This window comes from Microchirus variegatus, assembly GCF_963457635.1.
Source record: "Microchirus variegatus genome assembly, chromosome: 2".
NCBI lineage: Eukaryota > Metazoa > Chordata > Actinopteri > Pleuronectiformes > Soleidae > Microchirus > Microchirus variegatus.
Window position 1 is genome coordinate 3175619 of NC_139803.1, and position 27829 is coordinate 3203447.

Consider the following 27829-nt stretch of genomic DNA (forward strand, 5'->3'; position numbering starts at 1 on the left):
TTATACTGTGGTGCAATTCAAATCTGCTTTGGATTCAATTTGTCGATGGAACGGTAATAGGAAGGCCAGAGAGAGGAGGCAGAAAATAGTGTGTGATTTCTCTCACTCGCTCGCATCACACCATGCTAATTTGTCTTTCATGCTCTGAAATTCAAAAAACCCAAAAAAACCAGCCACCCTGGTGCAAAAATCACATTCTAGATATATTAGTTTTAATTATTATTATTATCACAATGGCACTGATTTTGTGCGCTGAACATTTGTTTTCGCGTTTCCTTCCACGAAAGCTATACTTTCATCTCGAGCATCGCCCGACGTTTCCGTTTTCACGACGTCTGCATACGGCTCTCTCTTCAAAGACCGCACACACACACACACACAAAAAAAAAGTGTGTGAATAAGAAAAGCACAGTGCAAAAAATGGACCTCTTAATGACTCTCGGCAAGACTCCTCCTTATATCTTTTATGAGCCGGGGGGAAAGAAAGGCGCGCATCATTATACACCCGTGCATCTGAAATCCACCAGCAGTGCGATTGCTCGACAAAAAAAGAATCCCAACCTCCTGGCGAATCGGGGGCGTAATGGGACACATTAGCGTATCGTTAGCCTCTTAGCGTGCCTGGAGGTCAGACACTGGCTGCCAAATTCCTGCTGCTGGAGAAAAAAAAAAAAAAAAGTGGATCTGGCTCTAGATGTCGGTTCATTCATTTCCGAACAGATAAAAAGAGATTTTTTGAATATTTCATCAGGATTTTGTGGGATGATTATATGTTTATATATTGATATGTGTGAAAAATAGAGAATCTACCAATTAATTTCTGGGTAACGCTTTCTTTTACAGTCCCCTAATTACCAGGTATTTACCTGGTAAATTCATGGTAACACCAAAGTGTTACTAGGTAATTACCAATGGTAATAAGAAAGTAAATACAGTGAAACTGTTGCCAAAATACTGGGCATTTACCTGGTAACTATATAGTTAATTATAGCGTGTTATTACTGCTGTTAATAAGAAGGTATGTACAGCTAAACTATGGCAAAACTATGGTAAATGTAAGTGTATTATTGGGTTATAAACTGGTAATAAGCAGGTACCTACAGTCCCCTAATTACTAGCTATTTACCCAAGGGGTAATCTAACAAACCTAACCCTAAAAATGTGTGTAATTACATGGAAACAAGCTTGGCTTTCTTTTACAGTACAGTTTTACTTTACTTACCGAGTACATTACCGTGCATTACCCAGTATTTTGGCAACGGTTTCACTGTATTTACTTATCTTATTACCCTTGGTAATTACCTAGCAACACTTTAGTGTTACCATGAATTTACCAGCTAAATACCAGGTAATTAGGGGACTGTAAAAGAAAGCGTTACCAATTTCTGAAACATTTCTCAAACGAGGGGCTGAGTCCTCTCCGAAGTAACCTCCCGTAGCCCGTTCTGCTGGTCAAAATTAATCGTAAATGGGTTTTTGACCAGTGGGAATGTGTTTAATTGGCGTTCCCTTCGGGGTTAAAAAAGACTTTCCTTCTGCTTCGTTTTTGACAGCCTGCCATTATTTCCTGACAAACACAGGATTTACCAGTAACATTAATTAAGGTTCCACACCAGTAGTAAAAGAGCTGTGTTATTGTTCAAGTCTTAAGGCCACATTTTACTTCTCGGATGGCATAATGCGTCATCTGACTGCGTAACCACGGAGAGCCTTCATACTTCAGCGTCGTGGTGACGGATAGGCGCTGCAATTTCCCCGCCCGATCAGTAGGGGTCGCTGCGCAAGGTTGTTGTGCTTTTGGCTACAGTGAGCAATGGCGTCCGAGAGAGAAAGACTGTTGTTGTTGTTGAAACAGTGGCCGTTTCTCACTTTTCTGTGTCACGGAACGCAGTTTTAAGATAATTTGAGGCGAGAAATTGGCCATTTAGAGTCTAAACGTGTGCTGTGTGTGTTAAGATACGACGTATTTATAGTTTGGCAGCGACGTCGTCGGCGGTGATCAGCTCCGCCCTCTGTGGACGCTCGGTGCTCACTGTGAGCCGGCACAGAGCAGCGTTATCTCGGCCTGTTCCTGAGGACCAATCGCAGCCCTTGCCGTCTCCGTTGTCCCTTGACGGAGTGACGGACACTTAAAAAAATATTTTGTGCAGTCGGAGACGACGCAGAGGCTCCGCATAACCTACGCAGAGAGCACTTTACGCAGGAGTATAAATTGGGCTTAAGGATAGATGACGCATAAATACTTGACACATGTAGAGGATGTTTTTTGTTTTCTTTTAAACAACAAAAAACTGCATACATATTTTCTGGATGTGTTCCAGTAAAGTGAAATAGAAATAATTATCCTCTATTGTCGTTATAGCATTACTAAAACAACACATCTAATGGTGGCCTAAGACTTCTGGACAGTACTGTATTTTGTAAATGCAGTACAAACCATCTAAATAACAGCCTTTACGATTTAAATTGTGTTTTTCGATTTGAAAACAGTTCCTCAGCCTTATTTCCTCGACCATTCTGAGCAGTTCATTTGACATTTAAAGCGAGTATTTTGTCATTTTCCTGTCATCTTTCCACCTCACGGTGTCTTTAACCACAAACGGTCACGCGCAACACTTTGGAGGAAGCAGACGCGCGTGTTTTTCGCGTCTGCTCTGCACAAAGCGGTAATGAGGTCTGATTCAGTTAAGCATATGTTAATGCAAATACAATACTCATTGTCGCAGCTTCTCGTTGCCTTAGTCATCAGCGTTAGTGACTGCGTGCTCTTCGGTGCATATAAAGTAACCCTTACAGAGGGGGGACCGTGTCAGAAGCGACAACAACAACGATATTAGGGCGATTTATTAAGATACAACAGGTGCTTTACGACGACTGATATGAACGTGTATACGATCATTTTACCCATAGCCCCATAGAATGTGTGAATGGAAAAATATCCTTCCTGTAATTTGATTTTTTTTTTTTTTCTAGAAACTAATGTTAAAGTGTCGCAGCTCTTTTATGATAGAAAATCAAGACAATTTTGTAAATTGTGTTTCCATTTAGAGCATTGGTTCTCAAAGTGCGGCCCGGGGGCCCAATGGCGGCCCGCAGAAACATTTCTGGCGGCCCCCACAATGAAATACAGTTGATAGTTTTAATCCAGGAGCTACTAAGCTTGTTAAATGTTTATTGGACATTACTGGATACAGACCAATAAGTGTAAACACAAATACTGGGTATTTACCTGGTTTCTATATGGTGAATTTTAGTGTATTATTGGGTTATAAGCTGGTAATAAGCACGTAGCTACAGCCCCCAATTACTGGCTATTTACCCAGTAAATATATGGTAACAGAAATGTGTTACTTGGTATTAACCTGTAATTAGAAGGTAAGAACAATGGCCAAAATACTGGGTAATTACCCAGTAAATTATAAAGCTCAACAAAGCAAAACTTTGAGAATCCCTGATTTAGAGGATAATAGACAATAAAACACGGCACTTATGAGTGAACAACAAGCTAATGTCCAGCAGGTGCTTAGTTACCGTCTCTTGAATTTCTGGTTTAAAAAACTGATATGGCATCAGTCGAATCATAAATTCAAAACGCTTCAAAACAGGAATTTGTTTTGCCACTGGAAGATTATGTAATCTTCATTTGTTAAATACAGTCTATGAATTTGCCAAGTAATACCACCGACAAAGGGTTCAGCTATTTAAAGAGAGTTTTTCAGAGTACTTATTTCCACTCGGAGTTAAGAACGAAAATAGCAGCAATAGAGTCATACATTGCTGCGTGCCACTCTAGGCTAGTACATGAGGGACTAGTACGGAGTACTGCCAAAGTACCAAAGTAGTGACGAGTGACTTGTAAAGCAGCAAAAATATTTCTTCAGTACGTCCTCCGTGACTGGAGCACAAACTCCGTCTGACACAGGGTTGGTGATGCCGGTGACGAACCAGACTCCTCTGTTAAAAATTGAGATTTTAGATTGAGATTTCCCTGATAGTTGTTGGAGATTAACCCATATTTTTAGAATTGTCAACTAGTTTTAACTGATCAGTTCGGCATTGTTCGGCGTGATCCTTTTTTTGAATTTCTCTGGCCAATCAGTAGCCGGCAGTCTGGCGACGTCACGCATAGTAGAACAGGTACTAAAAAGAGTACCTGCTATCGGGTACTATGCTAATAGGAAGACAACTTAACCATGCTGAGGCGAGGCGAGTAGAGCCTAAAGCCCAATTTATACTCCTGCGTAAAGTGCTCTACGTAGCCTCTGCGTCGTCTCCGACTGCGCAAAATATTTTTTTAAGTGTCCGTCACTCCGTCAAAGGACAACGGAGACGGCAAGAGCTGCGATTGTTTCCTCAGGACAGGCCGAGATAACGCTGCTCTGTGCCGGCTCACAGTGCGCACCGAGCGTCCACAGAGGCGGAGCTGATCACCGCCGACAACGTCAAACTGCCAAACTATAAATACGTCACATCTTAATACACAAACCTCGCGTTTAGACTCTAAATGGCCAATTTATCGCCTCAAATTATCTTAAAACTGCGTTCCGTGACACTGAAAAGTGAGAAACGGCCACAGCAGCCTCTCTTTCTCTCTCGGACGCCAAAAGCACAACAACCTTGCGTAGCGACCCCTACCGATCGGGAGGGAAATTGCAGCGCGTATCCGTCACCACGACGCAGAAGTATGAAGGCTCGAGCGGTCTCCGTGGTTCCGCAGTCGGATAACGCGTCACATAGTCGGAGAAGTATAATGTGCCCTTAAGTAGGTCTAAACCAACATGTCATTTTTCTCACTAATTATGTACCTACTCATCATGGACCCTTGACAAAGCATCCAGTGTTGTTTCTGAGGTTTGATGCCATAAAAGAATAAATGTGAGCCAATAACAAGCCACTCATCTCCTACAGCCCTCTTGTGTATTGTGTAAATACTTGAATATGATGATGAATTGACTTCTTTATTACGATGGCTCTGCAAAGTCTATCAACCCTGTTCAAGAATTGACACATTGGCATAAGTAAGATGTGAGATCACCAGCTATTTCTTTCCTTTAGTTCTTTTTCACATTTCCCTTGACAGTGAGTGACCAAAATCGGAACAATGCACTCAGAAACAAGAGTGGGATAATTTATCCAACAAGTGACAATAGGAAAAAGGTGCATTTGCTGCTGTAAAAAAACTTGGGACGTGAAACATCTTACGGTTGCGGTCGCCACTTCTTTGGTAGAATACGAGATAAAAGCCGGGGCATGCAGTTAAAATGCGACTGCAGCATCACAAACGGCGACCGAGTAATTCTGAAAGAACGTGGGGGTCGTCTTGTAACATTTGAAGTCTTACTCCATTCTGTGTGTGTGTGTGTGTGTGTGTGTGCCATAAGTACAGAAAATAGAAAAACAAAATAGTGGAGAAATGTTTTTTTTCCATGTGCTTTGGTTGAGTGAAAAGCAGTTTGCCGGGGCTGAGTGACTGGAGGTCATCTCAACTATCCGGTGGGTTGGAAAAAGCCTTTCACAGTTATGTGCAGACTCTACCTGCTGAGACTTTGAGCAGACAACACCAAGAGAGAAACCAATGGAAAAGCATAAATAGAGTGAACCGAGTAGGGGCTCGCGTCTGATACGCGAAACACAAGGGTTGCTTGTTTATACTGAGCTGAGACAAAACAATTCCAGGATTTAGTATTAAAGCGGACCTAGAGTGGTCCTGTTGCACATATATGTTAGTTATGGAGGTCTACTTACATACATTAACTTGTTTTTATGGTCAGAAACCTCCTGGTTGCTGTAAACGAGCCGATAGAAATCCTCTTTTCTGACGCTGTTTCCCAGCCACGATATTTGAGACTCAACTCTCTCACACCCAGAAGACAGAGTCTTGTGATTGGCCAGTACCCCGGAAGTGACATATTCAGTTACACCTGCTCTCAGAAGCGCAGCTCCTCCCTCTGGAACGGTGGATGCACTGCTACTCGTTATCAAAACATTGTTTTAACAGTGTTTAAAAATAGCTTCTTCACGACTCCCCGCCGCAGTCCCTTTGACGACCTTTGACCCGGAGTCAGACCCAGAGTCAGAAGACACTGTCGCTCGTGAAACACCTCCACAACGGACGTTATTCTTCTTCTGCGGTTCAATGTACGCAACCGGATGTGCCCGGACTAGTGCCCGGAGCAGGACGATCTGCCGTTCAGGAGAACCGGTGTTTACGTGTAACCGGACCGGGTTTTTTTCAGAGATCTCGCTGAGCCCGAGATTACAATAAAACACAGCGTTCTCAGCAGTGGCTGAACTGTTTGTTCAGAACCTTCAGGGCTTCTTAAACAAGGTAATGACGCAGATACACACTAAAAAAACTGCGTTAATTGGAACTTCCGGGTCTAGGTCCGCTTTAAGAGGGCAAACGATAAGCTTTAGTTTTGATTCAATCCACTTGCTCGTGCGCTGTTCTTACCAGACAGCAGACGTGACCTCGCCAACGTAGACTCATTGTATTAATTCCTTGCCAAGTTTTCCTCAGCGGACTGTACCACGAGACTTGCATTTCAATTTGTGAGCCCAATCACCGGAATCTCGTGAGCTCCCGGTCAGAAAAATAACCCTCATTCATTCTTTCAATCAACGTATGATTATGTAAAAGAAATCAAACGGCTTAAATAATCGACTCGTGCAGCAATTTTTTTTTTTTTTTTACTTTCTTTTTGTCTCTTTTTTTTTTGCACCTCGTTTGATTGCATGTGCTAGTCGACGTCGCCTCCACGCGGCGCTTCCCCGGTCATCTGTGCACCTTGATTTGACGCTCAAAGGCAGGGGGTGATGGTGAAAATAGCACCACATGTAAAATGGGGCTGGTGATTGCCTTCCTCCCCATGTGGCGTTTGAGGGCTTGAGTGATCGTGAACCCTCCAGCCCCTCCTTGGTGGTTGATTAGCTGTGGCGCCCTGGAGTTTCCGGAGTGACACGCCGGCTCATCAGACTCCACTCAGCCTGTCAGGGACCCCCCTTGATTGCACGTTGCTTAATAATTGTTCCGAGCGCCATTCTGCTTCACTGTCCGGTGTGCTGCCACCTGATTTTTAATGTCAGAGTCTGTGTCGTGCTATGCGTTTGCTTTTTCCCCAATTTCTTTTCAGAAGACACGCTGAAAATGTTTCTACTCGAGGGCGCTGTGTCATAAAGCATGCTCTCGATCCAGACGCTTCCAACGGCATCTTACTACATCTGTGATTTTAAAATGTATTATCTCTCTGATTGTGTGTATCAAATATGATACTGTGGCACATTCAACACAATAGACGCAACAAGATTTGTCAGTATGAATAGACTGAGGCATTAAAGGTCACATAGAGTGGTCCTGTTGCACATATATGTTAGTTATGGAGGTCTACTTACATACATTAACTTGTTTTTACGCTCAAAAACCTCCTAGTTGCTGTAAACGAGCCGATAGAAATCTCTCTTTTCTGACGCTGTTTCCCAGCCGCGATATTTCAGACTCAACTCTCGCACCCAGAAGACAGACTGTGTTGTGATTGGCCAGTACCCGGAAGTGACATATTCAGCACACCCGCTCTCAGAAGCACAGCTCCCCCCTCTGGAACGGTGGATGAACTGCTACTCATTATCAAAACATTTTTTTAACAGTGTTTAAAAATAGCTTCTTCACGACTCCCCGCCGCAGTCCCTTTGACGACCTTTGACCCAGAGTCAGAAGACACTGTCGCTCGTGAAACACCTCCACAACGGACGTTACTCTTCTTCTGCGGTTCAATGTACGCAACCGGATGTGCCCGGACTAGTGCCCGGAGCAGGACGATCCGCTGTTCCGGAGAACCGGTGTTTACGTGTAACCGGACCGGGTTTTTTCAGAGATCTCGCTGAGCCCGAGATTTACAATAAAACACAGCGTTCTCAGCAGTGGCTGAACTGTTTGTTTAGAACCTTCAGGGCTTCATAAACAAGGTAATGACGCAGATACACACTAAAAAACAGCGTTAATTGGAACTTCCGGTCTAGGTCCGCTTTAAGTGATTTTGCACTCACTTTGTAAATTAAACAATAATGTTAAGGAAAGGTCGAATACTAATGCTGTAATGACGTACAAAGAATTGCATTGATACAACTTTGAGCCAGAATTGCATCTAAAGAACTGTGGGACATTTACTTAATGTCAAACATTTTCTTTCTCTCTGGATGGTAGTGCCAGCAGCTACAAATAGCTGCAGTATAATGTCTTTTTTAGTACGGCATTTGGAGAAGAATTGCCCTGGCTGCATTAATAATCGTGGAGTTAGTATTCCTGATTCAAAAGATAAAACAGTAAGAATGGAGAATCCTGAGGGCTCTGGCCTGGGTTATTGATTCATACAGCTTATGTGGGGAGAGCTGCCCCCGAGGTGTGGAACTCATCAAATCATAAACTGTATTAATTATTTTTTATGTTCTGGCATCAGGCTTCCAGTGACACTAGAATTTCTTAAAACTGAGACTTGTGCTCCTGACTGTGAGTCCCTAGCTGACTTTAGTGAGAAGTACATTTTTTCAGGACTGAGTAGCCTTAAAGGGATAATTTGGGTCTTTTGGAGTGAGGTTATAAGAGGTTTTGACACACAGAGAGAACCAATGCAAAGGAACCGGCCTGTAGGATCAGTGTCACTGAAGACATGTCCACCAGTGGAGACACGGGTAGACCAGCAGCTCCCTTGTTCCAGCAAGAAACAAATGCGGATTTTGGTTTGGGATATTGAGTAGTTTACAAACTACCGACACCTCACCATGCATGTGTCCATGGTCAAGACCCTGCCTTTCACCCTATGTCGATATCAGCTGGGATCAGCTCAAGCTCCTCATGACACTCATGTGGAGGATAAAGTGCTAGACAATGAATGAATGGATGAATTAAAATAAAAAACGTATGTAAGTCTGATGATGTGATCAATCGAGCCAATCATTCCTGTATGACTTGATAGTCCTTAAGAAATGTACTTCCCAGACCAGGTGTCCAGGTAGGCTCTGAATTTGTTGAAGCTGTTTGAGGCATTTATTGAAAAACCTTTATTCCCAAGGTGCCCGTGTGCAAACCTCGTTAAATAACGCGGACTCCCACGTAAATTCTCTAATGCGTGCAGTGCACCTGCTGCTTCTTCTGACGATCCACGACCATCTACTTGGTTTGTGGTGGGTAGTACCCCACAGCAGCAGCTCCATCAGCTTTGCCATTAGGGTGTCACTTATTCTTGCGCACTCAGATATGCATTTGATTATATTATGTATGTGGAAGCTCATTGAGAGAACAATCAGCAGCTATTATGATTTCTTTATCAGAGAATTTCTGGGAGGTGGCAGCACCATGATGGATACAAGGAAGGGAGGGTAATAGTAACCGGGTCAACTTTTATTTCCGTTTTTGGCACCAAACTGAGTTTAAAAGAGAGAGATGGTGTAAGCTGATTTTGTAATAAGGTGTGTGTGCTTGGTGCCTCCAACGTGAAATAGAGAGGCACAGTGTGGAGTAGTCTCTCACTGGTGATTTTTTTTACAAGTCAGGGTTAAAATAGAGGAAAAGAGGATTTCTATCGGCTCGTTTACAGCAACATAACTAACATATAATGTGCGACAGGACCACTCCAGGTCTGCTTTAAAAGAGCATGACTTGAAATACAATATTTACTTTCTAAAGGAAACAGACAGGAAACAGGTAAGAGGAGACCTCCCCTCTTCTGCCACACTCGTACGTAATTTATAATCTCAAAGAAAAAAACGAACTTCTCGTAATATTCCCCGATGTCGCACACGCAGGGCCAGTAGCTTGACAGCGCTTCGCGGATGCGCTACAGTACGTAATTGGAGGTAATATCTCCTCCTTTTTTTTTTGCTCTGCTCTGAGTTTGACAGTGGCTGGAGAAGCTCCCCGCACTAATAAGCTCCACACTCACAAAAGCACACATACTACGCATCCCCAGGCCTGTCCTGTCATCTCAGGACGCTTAGCCCCCGACGCTTAGCCAAAATATTGACAGAGAACGTGAGGCCTCTGATCTGTCGGCACACAAGCCGGCCTCACTGCAGCCCTGGAAAAACACTCTTTTTTTCCAAGTCATCCCCTCCCTCCTCCTCCTCCTCCTCGTGTGGTGAGAGTCTGTGATTGTCTATAACGCCGGGCCACAAAGGAGATACGAACGCCTAAAACATGGGGTTGTTGTGCTGTGCTGCGCCGGTTTCTATGTCAACGACGAGTCTCGACCGAAAACCTTCGACAGCGAGTAAACAATAAGCTTTTATCGTTGACGAGTACAAGCTGTTTTTCGTTTGGGCTGCAACTAATGTTTAGTTTAAAGCGTAACTAGACCGGAAGTTCCTATTATCGCTGTTTTTTTTGGTGTGTATCTGCGTCATTACCTTGTTTAAGAAGCCCTGACGGTTCGAAACAAACAGTTCAGCCACTGCTGAGAATGTTGTGTTTTATTGTAATCTCGGGGCTCAACGAGATCACTGAAAATCCCGTAATAGTTACGTAAGCAGCGGTTCTCCTGAACAACCGATCGTCCAGCTCCGGGCACTAGTCCGGGCACATCCGGTTACGTACATTGAACCGCAGAAGAAGAATAACGTCCGTTGTGGAGGTGTTTCACGAGCAACAGTGTCTTCTGACTCTGGGTCTGACTCCGGTTTAAAGTCATCAAAGGGACTGCGGCGGGGAGTCGTGAAGAAGCTATTTTTAAACACTGTTAAAACAATGTTTTGATAATGAGGAGCAGTGCATCCGCCGTTCCAGAGGGGGGCGCTGCGCTTCTGAGAACGGATGTGCTGGATAGTACTGGCCAATCACAAGACTCTGTCTTCTGGGGGTGAAAGTTCACTCTGAAATCTCGCAGCAGAAAAACACTGTCAGAAAAGAGGATTTCTATCGGCTAGTTTACAGAAACTATGAGGTTTTTGACCATAAAAACAAGTTAATATATGTTAGTAGACCTCCATAACTAACATATATGTGCAACAGGACCACTCTATGTGACCTTTAATTAGTCATTATTTGGTCGGAGCGACGTCTCTTCGTCTTCTTCTTCCGTCACCGCAGAGCAGATCATCTGCATTTCCTCTGTGTACCATTATTTCCTGTGTGCGCGTGCGTTGCGTGTTACCCTCTTGAGCCAAGCAGCAAAAATAATGCATGAAATAATGTAATAATATTATAATAGAGCTTCGGTTGCAATTACAGTCATTTCTTCTTGCTAAGCCCCCACCTGAAACTGCTTATATTACTTACTACCTTTTTACTTTTTGATGCTTTACATCAAAGCCCCACGTTCACACAAGCGTCACACGTTTTAATTCTCCACACTTGGTTCAGATTCATCGATTTTATAAATTGTCGTTTTTACTTATTTTACTTGTTTCATAGTCAAATGCACTACTTGCTACCATTTCTCCTCATTTAAACATATGTTGTTTACATGACTATGCTAATCTGGGGATCAATTTAGTAGCTAATTTGCATGTTTTATTAATTAGAGGGATTCATTAAATTTATTACATTTAAATTGATTAAAGTCAAAGTGACAAATGACAATATTTTTTTTCTTAATTGATTTTAAGATTATTCTAATGTTTCTTTTTAAAGCTCAGTAGAATATATTTAAAGGTGCATTATGTAATCAATCTAAAGCAACTGGCCATAAAATCCTCCTAATATGTCACAGAGACTCAGGAATAATGTTCATATAACAAACTGAACTCACCAACAACAACAGTACGGCCAAAATATTTGCATTAAAAAAAATATTTTGCAGACTGCAAATCATGTTTATGTTTTGAAAAATCATGTTTTTTTTGGCCTCATGTGGCGCCACCTACCGCCGTCCGCCAATCGTTGCAGTCGGTAGAGTCTCGGCTGGCCGAGCGACCACGGGTTGCCAGTTACGTCAGGAAAAAAACGAAAACCTAAAAAGACCTCGGTGTTTTGAATTCGAACGTAGTGACGTGTCGTTTTTTGGCCACATTCTTACATATGGCACCTTTAATTTTATCCTTTCTTCCCTTTATATTGTTGAGGATATGTGATTAAATTGTTGTATTCTTTTATCCACAACCTTTCATGCTGCAACATGTAGTTTTTGGCCACATTCTTACATATGGCGCCTTTAAAATAGGCAAAAAGGCTCAGTGGTCGGTAGCGCCTGACACAGATGGGTGTGAATAGGTAAAAAAAGGCGAAACTGTGGCGCAAATGCAGCTTTGAGTGGTCGTCAAAACTAGAGAAGCGCTCAAACGCAGACCTTTGACATATTCTGTTGTCCGACTGATCGATTGTTAAATACTCTCATTCCCCGATTGGGTAACGCTTTCTTTTACAGTCCCCTAATTACCTGGTATTTAGCTGGTAAATTCATGGTAACACTAAAGTGTTGCTAGGTAATTACCAAGGGTAATAAGATAAGTAAATACAGTGAAACCGTTGCCAAAATACTGGGTAATGCACGGTAATGTACTCGGTAAGTAAAGTAAAACTGTACTGTAAAAGAAAGCCAAGCTTGTTTCCATGTAATTACACACATTTTTAGGGTTAGGTTTGTTAGATTACCCCTTGGGTAAATAGCTAGTAATTAGGTACCTGCTTATTACCAGTTTATAACCCAATAATACACTTACATTTACCATAGTTTTGCCATAGTTTAGCTGTACATACCTTCTTATTAACAGCAGTAATAACACGCTATAATTAACTATATAGTTACCAGGTAAATGCCCAGTATTTTGGCAACAGTTTCACTGTATTTACTTTCTTATTACCATTGGTAATTACCTGGTAACACTTTGGTGTTACCATGAATTTACCAGGTAAATACCTGGTAATTAGGGGACTGTAAAAGAAAGCGTTACCAAAGATTGCTATTTTTTTTCCGCGCGATGGCCCTAAACACATTTGAGGTAATTGCCCCTCCAGCCTGACAAGCGATCCATACGCGAAACAGTGCAGAGGGAAGGCCGAGCAAGTGCATTAACCGAGCATTAGTTCGGCGACGGCAATTATTTTAAAACGCGGTCGACGTTCTGACGATTGTAAATTCTCTCCCAAGCGTCGGCCGAGCAAAACAAAAAGTCCCTTGATGCGAATGAAAAAAAAAAAAAAAAAAATGCAATTAAAAAGTTAAATCTCGGCCAAAAGAGAAGAGAAAAGCCTTTCGGGTTGTTAAAAGGGAAAAGGAAAATAAACGTCGTGGGCCGTTAAATAAATCACACTGGAATTAAAACGTAAAGACGGTTATATTATTTACCTCTGTTGCACCCACTTACAGGCAATCTGTGACATTTCTAATAGACCTCTCAGGCCATTTAGAATATTGACATTTTCTAAACAGCGTTGCCTTGTAAATTTTCCTTAACGGTTAAAGTCTCTGTGTGTAATCACAGCGAAGAGCTCTTTCCTTATATTTTGCAGCACAGACGCCTTTATTGCGACAAAAATGAAGGTCAGATTATGCAAATATACCTTTCAAAACCCTTTTTTTTACAGTTTACCTGTGCATGTTTTAAATATTGTACAAGGTAAAAATCATTGGAAATAGCCACATTTTTGACTAAAACAGCATTGTTTACTTTAGCAAATGAGAATAATTAACCTAATACAGGGCAGATGTTGCATTAAATTTGCATATCATTATTGCAGAATTAGTTCTATTGATCCTTTTTATTAAAACCGCATAATACTCACTGATTGTTGACTACTCAAAAAGTGGAATTTAAATTCTCTCCTGGACAAAAGCTGCATTTTATTCTCTCTGAATTTGTTGCCGCTAAGACATTGAATGCAACGCAGGCAAAGGCAACAGTTATCAGTCTGTATTTCGTCGCTCAACATTCCTTATTCAGGTTTTTTCCACATTCTCGGACACTATTTTTTAACACATTTGACGTATATGAAGTGGAAAATCTCTGCGGTTGCTTTACACACAGTTGAATGCATATAAATGTCTATTTCTTTATCAACTAATCTTTGCACTAAAGGGAGACTGTTTTATTTGATTTGACACTGTGTAGTATTTATGGGTTTATATGACCCAAAATCCACTTTTTTATACGTATTATGTGCTCCTGCATTGTCTAGTCTCTGTATAATATTCTTTGTTTCATTGTTCGTAGTGTTTCAAAAGTAAAATAACATGGTCGCGGGCCGCCGTTGCATTGCCACGACGCCATGTTTCTACGGGAGCCTGTAAGGACAAACGCGAGAGAACAAATCAAGCGTCGCTTTACTTGTAGGGGAAGTCCCATTTGCATTAAAAATATATATTTTGCAGACTGCAAATCATGTTTATGTTTTGAAATCATGTTTTGGCATGTGGCGCCACCTACCGCCGTCTACCAATCATTGCAGTCAGTAGAGTCTCAGCTGCCGAGCAACCACGGGTTGCCAGTTACGTCAGAAAACGAAACCTAAAAGACCACTTACATATGGCATCTTTAAGTATTAATTCTACTTATGTATCCGATTTGTTTCTAATATACAAACCAGTATACAAAAAGTATTTCCCTGTCAGATTTTATGATTTAAAACGTTTACTTTTTTTTTTCATATTCATCTGCTATTATGATTTTGTTTTATAATTTTAGCATGTACTTTGTGACTCTTAAACAAACCTGCATTTTCTTCATTTGAAATAGTTTTGCATTTTGATCAACTTAGCGATTTTTTTCCTCTCGTAATGCTATTTTGGCCATTGTTCTTACCTTCTAATTACAGGTTAATACCAAGTAACACATTTCTGTTACCATATATTTACTGGGTAAATAGCTAGTAATTGGGGGGCTGTAGCTACCTGCTTATAAGCAGCTTATAACACAATAATACACTAAAATTCACCATATAGAAACCAGGTAAATACCCAGTGTTTTTGTTTACACTTATTGGTCTGTATCCAGTAATGTCCAATAAACATTTAACAAGCTTAGTAGCTCCTGGATTAAAACTATCAACTGTAATTCACTGCGGGGCCGCCAGAAATGTTTCTGCGGGGCCGCCATTGGGCCCCCGGGCCGCACTTTGAGAACCAATGCTCTTAAAGTGTGCATTTGTAGGGATGTGTGTGTGTGTGTAGTTTGTTTAATTACTTTTAACACTTTGGGTCGCATACAATTTGAATGAAGAAAGCTATAAAAAAAAAAAAAAAGAGAGAACGATTGATCGATTGATAAATTGAGGTTGCATTAAAAAGAGACGTCGAGCAGCACGTCCCTCACTATAACTCGCATTCGAGCTTCGGTTACTATGACAGCCATTTCCACTTCTCGAAAAAAAACTCAGCTCCTGAAAATCGTTGTCGCTCACTCGATTTCCTGGCTTTACATTAAAGGGAACCACTTTCACATGAGCGTGAGCATCGCTAACAGCTTTAGCAGAATGTGCCGCCAGCCTTGAGCCGCCCCCACAGTCTCTCCTCCTTCCTTCCTTTCCTTTCCCTGTTCGACGATAATGTCTGTCTTGTTCTATATTATCTGAAGCCCGGTCACATGCAGACAAGCCGTCTTCAGATGAGTCGCGGGGGGGGGGGGGGGGGAACGTTTTCGTGGTTAACCGCACCGCTCTCCAGGGGGCGACAATTTCCCGCCAGATCAGTAGGGGTCGCTGCGCAAGGTTGTTGTGCTTTTGGCTACAGTGAGCAATGGCGTCCGAGAGAGAAAGACTGTTGTTGTTGTTGAAACAGCGGCCGTTTGTCACTTTTCTGTGTCCCGGAACGCAGTTTTAAGAAAATTTGAGGCGAGAAATTGGCCATTTAGAGTCTAAACATGTGCTGTGTGTGTTAAGATGTGACGTATTTATAGTTCGGCAGCGACGTTGTCGGCGGTGTTCAGCTCCGCCCTCTGTGGACGCTCGCTGCTCACTGTGAGCCGGCACAGAGCAGCGTTAGCTCGGCCTGTTCCTGAGGACCAATCGCAGCTCTTGCCGTCTCCGTTGTCCCTTGACGGAGTGACGGACACTTAAAAAATATTCCGTGCAGCCGGAGACGACGCAGAGGCTCTTCGACAGGTTTCTGCGTCGACGCAGAGGACTCTGCGTAGCCTACGCAGAGCACTTTACGCAGGAGTATAAATTGGGCTTAAGATCGGCAGCCGCTACAAAAACTATTCACCTCGACCGGAAATCTGTCCGGATTGTTTTTTTGCCGGCGCGAGTGCTGAGTGGAATCTTCTGGGGTATTAGCTGCGTTAACTAAATTGACACTGGGCTTCCAACCTCCAACCTGACGCTATCCGTCACCCGGGTCAGAGAAAGCAAACCCCCGGAGTCTTATGCACTTCCTGTGGTAGTCCTTTTGCAGCGGGATGGAGGAGCAAAGATGGATATGTGTGAAGCAGGATATCTATTCTTTCCTTGGATATTTTTGGTGATAACCACTCATTTGTAGTGGTAGTTTTGGCCTGAAGAGGTTTGTCTTATCTGTTCCTTCTCCCTCCCTCTCCGGGGGGGGGAAACAGAGGCTGAGTCTTTTCTAGCGGACTCTCTCAGATGATTAGTTGGTCCTGCTTTACCTCGATTCCCTCCAGGGATTGTACGCCAGCTCCCCTTATACATCCCCCTTGTCATGCACACACTAGCACACGTGTCAAACTCAAGGCCCGGGGGCTTAGATGTGGCCCGCCACGTCATTTTACGCGGCCCGCGAGTGATTAAAGGGACACTGTGTAGTATTTATGGGTTTATATGACCCAAAATCCACTTTTTTTAATACATATTATGTGCTCCTGCATTGTTTAGACGCTGTATAATAGTTTTTGCTTCGTTTTCGTAGTGTTTCAAAAAGTCATGCAAAATAACGCGGTCGCGGGGCCACGGTTGCATAGCCACTGTTAGCAGCGAGACGCCATGTTTCTACCGGAGCCTGTAAGGACAAACGCGAGAGAACAAATCAAGCGTCTCTTTACTTGTAGCAGGAAGCCCCGCCTCCACTCTCTCCGCTTCGTCTGCTACGGCCGCGGTAGCTCCGCCCTCTCCCTCGCCTCACGAACCTCATCTGCTGACACGGAGAAAGACGACGAGGACGACATTTGACCGGCTGAGGATACCGTAGCGCTCAGAGAAGGGAGGGGGTGAGCAGAGGAGCAGTTCTTCGTTGTAAATTTCAGCCTCTCCTCTAGATGGCACTATAAACTACTTACTTCACCTTTAATTGGTCTTGAAAAAAATCTGTGTTAAAATAGGTCTTTTGGCCAGTCCTCACTTTGTATTCATCAAAATCACTTCCTTAGGTTGCTATAACATGCTATACTCAATTTTTGGTAATTTTGGACCAAAAATTGTGGGTCAAATTTTTTATTTTTTTTATTTTGGACGACATAGTATAGTATGACGTTTTTGTAAAATTTTGTACGAACATTTTTGTGTCAATTTTTTTTTTTTCAAATTTTGGACGACAATATAGTATGACGTTTTTGTAAAAATTTTAGACCAAAAATTTTTGGTCAATTTTAAAAAAAATAAAAAAATTTGGTTGACATAGTATAGTATGACGTTTTTATAAAATTTTGGACCAAAAATTAAAAAAAATCTAAAAAGTTTTCCAGCCGTTTTCGCTCTGGGGCTCCATGTTATGGTACTGCAACCAGTAGTTCTTTGTAGATGTCATTCATGAAGTAGATATTTGTAATTCTGTTGATTGAATGCTGGTCCTCAGTATGCAGCAAGTACAAGAATGTGTGTGTGTGTGTGTGTGTGTGTGTGTGTCATCGAGGGGACTCCAAGCAACTAAGAACTGTGACATTTGCGTTGCACCTACAACAATGAGAGCGTGATTAAAAGGGCAAAATGAAACAGTGCCCCCTCGTCACCCCCCCCCCCCCTCCATTCTTTGTCCTCATACCAAGTTAAATAGAATTAAAAAACCCGCGCGCTGTCAACGATATCTCAGGTGTCGGGATCCTGATTTGCTTCAAAGCGTCGAGAAAAGAAAAAAGGGTCTCGTTATTGTTAATGCGCGTGTAACTGAGGTGTTTCGGGGTTAGACCGAAGTTTTTTACGCGGAGCATCTGGCAAATAGATAAGGGAGGAGGATGCTAACCTAAGGGAGGGTGGGGGGGGGGGGGGGGGGGGAAGAAAACAAAGCTACTGCTCCGGCAATATGATGATGTGCTGTTTGAAAAAAAGCATGTGGGAAGAAGAAGAAGAAGAAGAAGAAGAAGAAGAAGAAGACGGCTGAGGGGTTTTATCTGGCGCACAAAAGGCGCCCGGCAATGCAACATGGTGTGTTTTAAAATTGGGATCAAAAAGGGTTCAAGCTAATTAAAAAGCTAAATAAGAAGGGGTCCCCCCCAAGCTTCATCTAACTCTGTCTCCCCCTGTCTCTTTTGCTGCATTATTGTATGTGCCTATTGTGTGTGTGTGTGTGTGTGTGTGTGCAGTCTGCCAATATATACACTGTGTCTGACATGTAAAAAAAAACCTCACCAAATTACCTCCGACAAGATGATTCTAATTAACTGCTATATCGCACGCACGACCCCGCAGAGCGAAACGCCCGCAGATCGAGCTTTTTCTTCTTCTTCTCAAACCGTTCTGATGTGATTCGACTTTTTTTTTTTCCCAGCAGAGCCCCGAGGAGGGGCCGACACACGCCGGAGTCGAACAGAAAAAAGGACACGGGCACATAATAAAGACAAATGGCTAGAGCATGAAATTTGATTCATTGCCTCGGTACGGAAATATTCATAGGGAAATGGCCGACGCTGGATGGCAACGCCATGAATTTCAAAACGCTGTCAAAACTAAAAAACGCTATAATGACGCGGAGTCCCTGAGGGGCCTCGGGGGCATATTGGACGGAATCAATCAGGCTATTGTTTCTGATGGATATGGGTTGTACATATATATATATATATGTATATATGTATATTTATATATATAAAAATGTAGACTATTCGTGTGTTCTATAGCAGTGTGTATATGGCAATATAATGACCACACAGTTTAATAATTTCTCAGTCACTTAATTCATCAGGCAGGGCCGTTTCTAGCTGTTTGGGGGCCCTATGCGAGATACTATTTGGGGGGCCCCTATTTTATTTTTTTCAAACTCGAGGTAGATATTCGTAACTTTTTTCCGATTACCCCACAAACACTTACAATACATATAATAAAATATAATAAAACATGAGTCTGAACTTGCAGTTTGGGGGGCCCCCCTGGTGGCTGTGGGGCCCTTTGCAGCTGCAAAGAAACGGCTCTGTCCTTAGGTTCCTCAATTAAAAGGATTAATAATTTCAGCGCTTCCTACCTGTTTACAAAAGGCTGCAACTAATGTATGGATAAACATATTTTTTTTTATCTTGTAAATATAACTGTCTGTCTGACACGCTAATGTCCACATTGTCAAAATAAAGCAGCATTTCAGACACAACCGTTTTCTCCTAAATCCTGTGAGCATATATGGAATGAGGAAGTAACAAAGCAAAGCAGCTTCATGAAACTGATTCATTCATTTGATTATTTTTAGTTTTTAATCAGTTCGTAGTGCGTTTAGATCAATACAGTATTCCACATATCGATCACTTTGCATATGTTACTCATAAACGTATATGAAGCTCGGCAGTCACTCTACTGACTGCAATGATCGGTAGACGGCGGTAGGTGGCGCCACATGACGCCAAAACGTGATTTCAAAACATAAACATGATTTGCAGTCTGCAAAATATTGTTTTTAACGCAAATATTTTGGCCGTACTGTTGTTGTTGGTGAGTTCAGTTTGTTATATGAACATTATTCCTGAGTCTCTGTGACATATTAGGAGGATTTTATGGCCAGTTGCTTGAGATTTATTACATAATGCACCTTTAAGTTCCAATCCATTTGAGTATAGTAGATCATAGGTTGATGTATATCATAATAATATATATATATATATATATAATTACTATATTATAGTAATGTCCCATTTTCTAACATTAAACTAAAGCCCATTGTTGCAGTGTATAATAAGTCTATGACATATATATAGATATTTTATCCACATAGTTCAGACCTACTGTGCAATAAGGAGAAACTATGGTATTTTTTTGTAAAATATCTGTATTAAAAACAAACAAAACATTTTTTAATTTTGAATGAAATGATGAATTTTGAAGAACTTGTGTATGTGAATGTGAAGCATATGCTTGCCGCAGACCTTTCTCTGCAGAGCACCCACTTTTGCGGCGTGATATGAAAACACCATCTGGTGTGTGTGTGTGTGTGTGTGTGTGAGCAGCAGCTAGGCTATGCTAACCGGGGCCGCTGCTGCTGTATCACAGGGATTATCTTCCCGGTTGGTTAGAGCCGCACTCTATTAGCCCCTAGTGGCTGGGATTATTGGATGATCATTATTATGTGTGTGACTGAACGAGGAGCTAAGTACCTGCACTTGCCTGACGCAGTTAAGTCTCGTTAGCGTTAGCGATCGGACGCGTTACGAGCAACATTTTCAACAAGAGTCGCCGTTGTATTTATTACGCCTATTCCAGGGACGCAAACAAAGTGCTTATTTAACGCGCTCGGAGTTTGGATTCAACTGTGCGTTTAATACCAAGACGACTGGCCTCGATGGCCTTTACTTAAGAAGACGGAGCGGTTTTTTTGCGCCCCCCCCCGGAACGACGTATTTGTTTTTTGCGGAGGTATCGGGATTTTTTTCTAATGCGTCCAAAGAGGATCACAGAGAAGAAAGAAGAAGGCGCGTTCGGAGACGGCAAAAAAAACCGAACATCTGCCGTTTCCCATCAGCGAGATTGGAGCTAATGACAAGCCGCGAGTGTGCTGACAGAGGGAATGGAATTGGATTGTGTACAAGGGGCCCACTGAGACCAAACATATGTTTCGGGAAAGTGTGTGTGTGTGTGTGTGTGATGCCCAAGTGTGGGAGAGACAGGGAAAAAAAAAAAAAAAAAAGGGGCCCCAACTATTTCGGTTTATCTGTCCGTGTTTATACAAGCAGCTGAAGGGCGAGTGCGATAGCGCAGGTAAAACAAGTGCCATGTTCCCCCCCAACCCCCCACCCCCCACCCCACCCTTCAATCTCTGCTTTCACCAGCAGATAATGGAATTACACCTCAGAGACACTTCTTCCCTGTATCCAATTCTTCCCGTGACCTCTGCGGCGCCAGAACTCTGTTCATATTCACTCCAACAAACTCCCGTGGACCGAACCTCCACCATGAAGCAGCAGCAGCAGCAGCAGCAGCAGCAGCAGCAGCAGCAGCAGCAGCTTCTCCATGTTTGGGGACAGATTAAATTTAGATTCGAATGAAATATTCATTTCCACTCAGCCACCGACGGCCCCCGTCTCGATTCGATACGACTTCTGACGTCGTCTTCTTCTTCTTCGTCTCCTCGTTGTTTTTCGTTATAAAACACTTTATCCATAATGCGCCCCCCCCCTCCTGGGGTTAATCCTCGCTACAAGTGGCCCTTTGGGGGTTTTTTTTTTTAGACTTTGTGAAAACTCGAATTCTAAAGTACCATCACAGCTTTTTTTTTTTTTTTTTTGCTTCGTGGTCTTGTGTGAGTCATTTCAGATGAGACACCCGCAAAAAAAAAAAAAACCCGGCAAGGGCAAACCTTGGGGAGCATGTGTGTGTGTGTGTGTGTCCCTGCGTAGCCCGAGTTAATCACATGAAAACGTCTCAGTCTCTCCCTCTGCTGCTGCTGCTGCTGCTGCTGCTGCTGCTGCTGCTGCTGCTGCTGCTGCTGCTGCTGCTGCTGCTGCTGCTGCTGCTGCTGCTGCTGCTGCTGCTGCTGCTGCTGCTGGCGCGTGGATAACGACTCTGAACACGCCTCTGAAGTGGCTGCGTTTGGAGACTTCAACCGGTGAAAAATAAAGTGGTGACCACACAAAACCCCAATTTACGCCACTGAAGCTTCAGAGCTTCGATTGCAGCCATTTCACACACACGTGCATACACACAGTATTTAAGTTTTAGGGAAGCTAAATGAAAAAAAAAACGATAGCATTTGGACCAGGTGTTGTACGGGGGGGGAAGAGTGACGAGCTGAGGAAATGAAATCAACATGAAATCACGAGGGAGACTGATTAACTGGCACTGATTAAGTGCTTTAAGTATTAGGTAGATAAAGTCATTGATTATTCAATAAATCCCCGTCAGGCAGCAAATAAGCTAACTAGGAGGAGGGAAAAAAAAAGGGTTAAGAGATGCAACAAATGATGAATTAGTTACATTAATCCACTGAGACGTCTGATAATAATCTGTCATTACTGTAATATAACGCATACAGTACTGTGCACAGGTGCTGGACTAAGCCAAAACAAACGCAAATGCAGGTCTAATGCAGGTAATATAAAGACCATATACATTATTATTATAATAATACAGTCAGAACTAAATGGCTTCTCCAGGAAAAAGCCAGTGTTTCGTGTGACCTTGCTCGGCACTTTGCACATCTTAGGGCTCTTTTTGAGGAGTGAAAATGTCAGTCAAAATCTGTCGACGTGAGCGTATATATTAACCACTAACTTAAATTCAAATAACGTGCACGGATGCTCGAGTGTGTCTTGAAAGAAAAAAAAAAAAAAAAAAATGGGCGTACTAGTCCTTTTTTTTTTTTTTTTCCCCACAGCAGCCATTTTCAAACCACATAGAAAAAGTGTTTTATTAAAAAAAAACTGCATACACACTCCCTTGTATTTTATTATTGTGTCCTGATATAACACATTGAGAATTAATGATCATTATAGCATTAATAAAACAGTGAATCTGATGGGGAGAAAATCAGTGTATTGCACACACAGACACACAGAACAATGTGCACTGCTTTAATGTGCATATTAATACCTGCATTATTTCTATGTTGACAAATGATTTGCACAGAGAGTGAAAGAACATCCACGAGCACATTCGTTTTTATTAAAAACCTCGATTGCAATCGTGAGCTTAAACGATTCCTGGATGGGGTTAGAAGATGATGACGTGTCATCGGAGACACCAAAAAAAAAAAAACACAAAAGGTCGGGAGAGGAACAGCGTAGCGCGACACTCTCTGCTTTTAAGTTCAAGAGGACGTCGTCCCTTTTATTCCCTCCAGCAAACGGAGGCTGCAGAACGAGGCACCATCTGGCCCCTCGAACTTAGAGCAAACGCGCCGTAAAGCACTAAAAATCAATGGCGACAAACTCGATCTGTGGATACCCACCATTACCCAGATGGTGCACACAGGCCACCTATAACTAACTAACAGCAGACATCACACACACACACACACACACACACACCGAGAACGCCGCGCTCAAATACCAACCACCACGACTACTGTACCCACCGCTCCACCTCCACGGTTCTCATCACTGGTGTTGTTTGTGTTGTTTGGGAACCAGTGCTGAAGAGCACCAGCGGGCAAATAAGAGAAACCTCTGTTGGTTTTGGCACACGGCACACATATATATATATATATATATGCATGTGTGCATCAAAACACAGGGAAAAAAATCACACATCACCAAAGAAATCAACAAATTAGAGTGTAACGCACACACTGTATGTTGTATAAACACCACACTGCTTTAATTTTGTGAATGCAAATATTAGAGTTGTGTTTCACACAGGACTTTGCACATAAATCACACACACACACCAAAATTTAGTTTTTCGTTTGCGTGGAGGGGAAATTCTGCAACCGTTTTCTTGCACCATGTCCCTTATTCTCAGCCTGTCAAAATACAGTCTCATGTGGAGGAACATTAACAAAAAAAACCGCCTGAAAAATAACAAAAATAAAAAAAAACAATGCACCACCAGCACTGCAACAACCACTGATAGGTTTCTATAAAAAGCAATTGTGCGACCGTAGCACATTTGAAGGTAAATTTGTCAACGGCACTTTGACATTTTATTTTTTTTTATTTTATTTTTTTTTTAAAACAAAGCCTGCTGCCAAGTCTATTTCAGGTCTTCATTTGAGCTGCTGCTGCTGAAAGAAAGAGAGGGAAAAGAAAGAAAGAAAGAAAAAAAGGTGTCTTTAAACCACCACAGTTTCAGTTGCGATCAGTATGAAAAAAAAAAAAAAAAAAGGAGGGAAGCTTTCAGCTCTCAGGATATATGCCCGCCTAAAAGTCCACACACACACACACACACACACACACACACACAGCAATGTCAGGAAAGTCAGACTGCAGAGAGTCAATCACTGGGCCTTGACTGACTGGACGAACACTACGCTCTCGTACTTTTACACAGATTTTTTTCTTAAATGACATAAAATATAGAAGAAGAAAAAAAGTCCCAAAGGTCAAAGGTTACAGAGCTGCAGCTGCTGTTAGAACTTTTTTTTTTTGTATTTATTTATTTGCACAGCTTTTCACTCAACACCCACTGAGCGGTTTTTTTTACAAATTACAGGATCAGAGTGGGATGTTGCTTATGTGTCACCGGTTTTAGAGAGAGAGAGAGAGAGAGAGAGCGTTTAGAAGATGCAATATGTGTTTTTGCGAAAAAAAAAAATTCCACTTTCACCCATCATTTATACCTCGAAGACAAAAAAAAAAAGCTCCATGCCATTAAGTCTCTCTCTCTATCTCTGCCTCTCTTTCTGGGTGCTGGGGCTTTTTTTTGAAGTGCTATGTTAATGTGGGCCCAGTGCCATTTTTGAGTAATTGTCCTGCATGGCACTCTGCCAAAATGTCAAAAACGATTTGCCTAGTGACAAAAAAAAAGCCTATTGATCTTCATTCTGACCCCAAATGAAAAGAAAAAATGACAATTCTCACATTGTTCCTCCAGTGAGTGATTGGAACTGAAAGAAAGGAAGAAAGAAAGAAAGAAAACACAGGCTTCTTCTCTTGGTGTGTGGAGCAGGTGGAGGGACACAGGACTTCACTGTGTCAGTCAGCTTTGATCACTGTGTGTGTGTGTGTGTGTGTGTGCGTGTGTGTGTGTTATTATATATATAACACTGACAGATTTAATTATAACCTTTCCCCCCTGAATAGGAGTTCCTAGTTGTGCAATTTACTTGACTTGACTTGACTTGACTTGACACTTGCACTGTATAAGTTATTTATTTTTGTATTTATTTCAATAAAAAAAATTAAAAATAACTTATTTCCAGGAAGACATAATATTTAGCTGGTGATGCAACATCCTCGCTGGCTGCAGAAAAGAAAATGGGTACAGACAAAGCTAGAGGAGCACAGAGGTCACACACACAAACACAGGGATCTCCTTGCTTGATTTCCCCTTAAATTCAAATGTAATGTAATGTAACACACACACACACTGTTTATCCTGTTGCTTTGCGGTTGAGTTTAAAAAAAAAGACAAAAATCGCAGACAAACACGTGAAGGAAAAGGGCTGATTTCTCATTACGCACGGATGGAGGGGAGACGCACTGAAGTGCCAAGGTTACTGACGTGTGTGTCAGCTATAACGTGTGTGTCTGTGTGTGTGTGTGTGTGTGTTTTTTTGGGGTGTCATTGAACAAAAACAAAAAAAAAACAACTCACCTATTCGAATAACATGCGGCATCCCGTAAGAGTAGTGAATCCACAAGAGACAGACAAGCAGCGACGTCCAGTATTCCCAAATCGCGCTGCTCCGCGGAGACGGCCAAGTATTTCGCATGGTTGTAAAGTCGTTGGGATCCACTTTTTTTCTTTCTTCTCTCCTTCAAAAAAAAAATCCCAACTCTGAGTTGCCCCCTAAAAACCTGACGCGGACGGAGAAAACGTGCGTTTTGGCATCTGCGACAGTAGCGCGCTCATTATACTTGGTGAGACATTCTTTCGGGGGTTCTTTTTCTTTCTTTTTCCTACAAGTGTGCTCGATGAGGATGAGGATGAGGCTCCGATTCCCTGATCACTGATACACCTGCAGGAGACTGTGTTACTCCCGTCCTACAGCAGCCAGATACTGTCTGTACGTTGGCACCAGCGGCGGCGGTAGCGGCGGCGGCAGCAGCAGCCAGACTCAGTCCTGCTTTCTGCTCCTGCAACCGCTTCTGTGAAGAAAGAGGAGAGAGAAGAAGGAGGAGGAGGAGGAGGAGGAGGAGGAGGGAAAATAAAATCTGCGCCTGCGGAACTTTTAGGGTCTGATTCTGTGTCTCTCCCCGCCGACGACAAAACCCCCCAAAAAGAGGACGCGTTACGCGCCGAGTTGGTGTCGCTGAAAAGTGAAGCGAGCAAAGCGAAATGCTCGTCGCGATCGAATCGGTCCAGTTTGCAGTCAGGAGCGCAGTGAAGGTGGAGGAAATAACCCCCCCCCCCCCCCCTCCACACACACACCGGATTTCGTTCAGCTTTTCCGTTGCGCACGGACAAATGCGCGCGGTTGCACCTTCCCGAAACGCTTGTTTTTTTTAAAAAAAAAAAGAAAACAGTGTCTATTTATGACAAAGCGTGGAGTTAGTAGTGAAAGGAAGAGCGCGTGAGAGCAGTTGGAGCACCCAACGACGAGCCACTAGAGGCACGCGTCCGTATACGCACGGCTGTCAACTCCAACCGTGTGTCCAAGAAGAACTAGTTTGTGCAGGTGACAAGGAAACAGTCACCAGCTCTCGCGTGTGTGTGTGTGTGTGTGTGTGTGTGTGTGTGTGTGTGTGTGTGTGTGTGTGTGTGTGTGTGTGTGTGTGTGTGTGTGTGTGTGTGTGTGTGCGCACACTTGCATTTATGATATACTTATGTATTATATTATGTTATTTATGGTACATCATTATTATTATTATTATTGTGCAGATTATGTACAAGAAAAGTCTTGAAGTGGGGAAAAAAGAGAGAGAAAGATACAATCTGCAGCGTCTGGGGTGAATTCATGACATTTTAAACTTCATCCATTATCCATGTTCAAACGTATAGATAGATAGATAGATAGATAGATAGATAGATAGATAGATAGATAGATAGATAGATAGATAGATAGATAGATAGATAGATAGATAGATAGATAGATAGATAGATAGATAGATAGATTATTCTATTATTCTAGGGAATCTTTTCCATCTTAAATTCTAATATCCTTTTTTTTTTCTCCCAGGTTGATGAAATGGAGTTATTAAGCATAATAATCTGGAAAAATGGCACTGCTACATTTTTTGGTGCCCTAATAGAATAGGCCGTTGATGAGATACTGCCGCGGCTCATTGGTTTTATTTTTCTGTTTGGAAATGGGGGGGGGAGAGGAATAAACTGTGCATCAGGGGGGCCATGCGAGCAAGAACAAGCCAGACCGACTGCCACTGCATATTCATGTCTCCCCCGCAGCAGATTTATTGCCTCTTGGCACAATGTAAGGACCATCAACGTGAGTTATGTGGCCCCGGCTCTCGCATTATCGAGATTCATTGACTCGCCGCTTCTTTCAAATGCAAAAAATGTACACGGCATCCGGCAAAACAAGACGTTCCGGGTCTTGCGGGTGCCCTCTATAGAGAGATGGAGGGGCCTTGTGCTTTCAATCACCAGCAGGCTGGTGATAACTGCAGGGTCAGAACCCCCGGGGGCAGAGTCTCGGAGTCTATACACACTGAAAAAGTGTAACATGCAGTTGTTCATTCAAAATAATAACAGCCATTTAAAACAGGTTAAAATGAGTGATTTGATTGTAAAACCCGTTCTTTTTTTGCATTTAGCGAAATCAAGTTTGATTTATACTGAACTAAATATATGTCCAAATATATGACCCAAAACAAAGTTTTTAATTTCTCTAAAAAAAAAAACGTTTTCTTCATGACCTGCAGGTAATATTTTCGGTGGATTTCGCTCGCTAGTTGGCAGTAGCAGCTAGCTAGCTAGGCAAAGAATAGCCCAATTACGTACTTAAATGGGGCGATAGCTGGCATGACTGTAACGTTAGCTGGCAGT

General features: G+C 42.5%; 1 protein-coding gene across 1 annotated transcript in view; it reads right to left on the reverse strand.

Moving 5' to 3' along the window:
• grik3 (glutamate ionotropic receptor kainate type subunit 3) overlaps nt 1-25595 on the reverse strand; it is a gene marked incomplete at both ends in the record, with an annotated part of 152670 nt that extends 127075 nt beyond the window's left edge. Inside the window, one exon of the mRNA XM_083910054.1 lies at nt 25478-25595. Within this exon, the coding sequence (XP_083766180.1) occupies nt 25478-25595 (118 nt within the window). The remainder of the gene's footprint in view (nt 1-25477) is intronic.
• Nucleotides 25596-27829: the final 2234 nt, after the last annotated feature.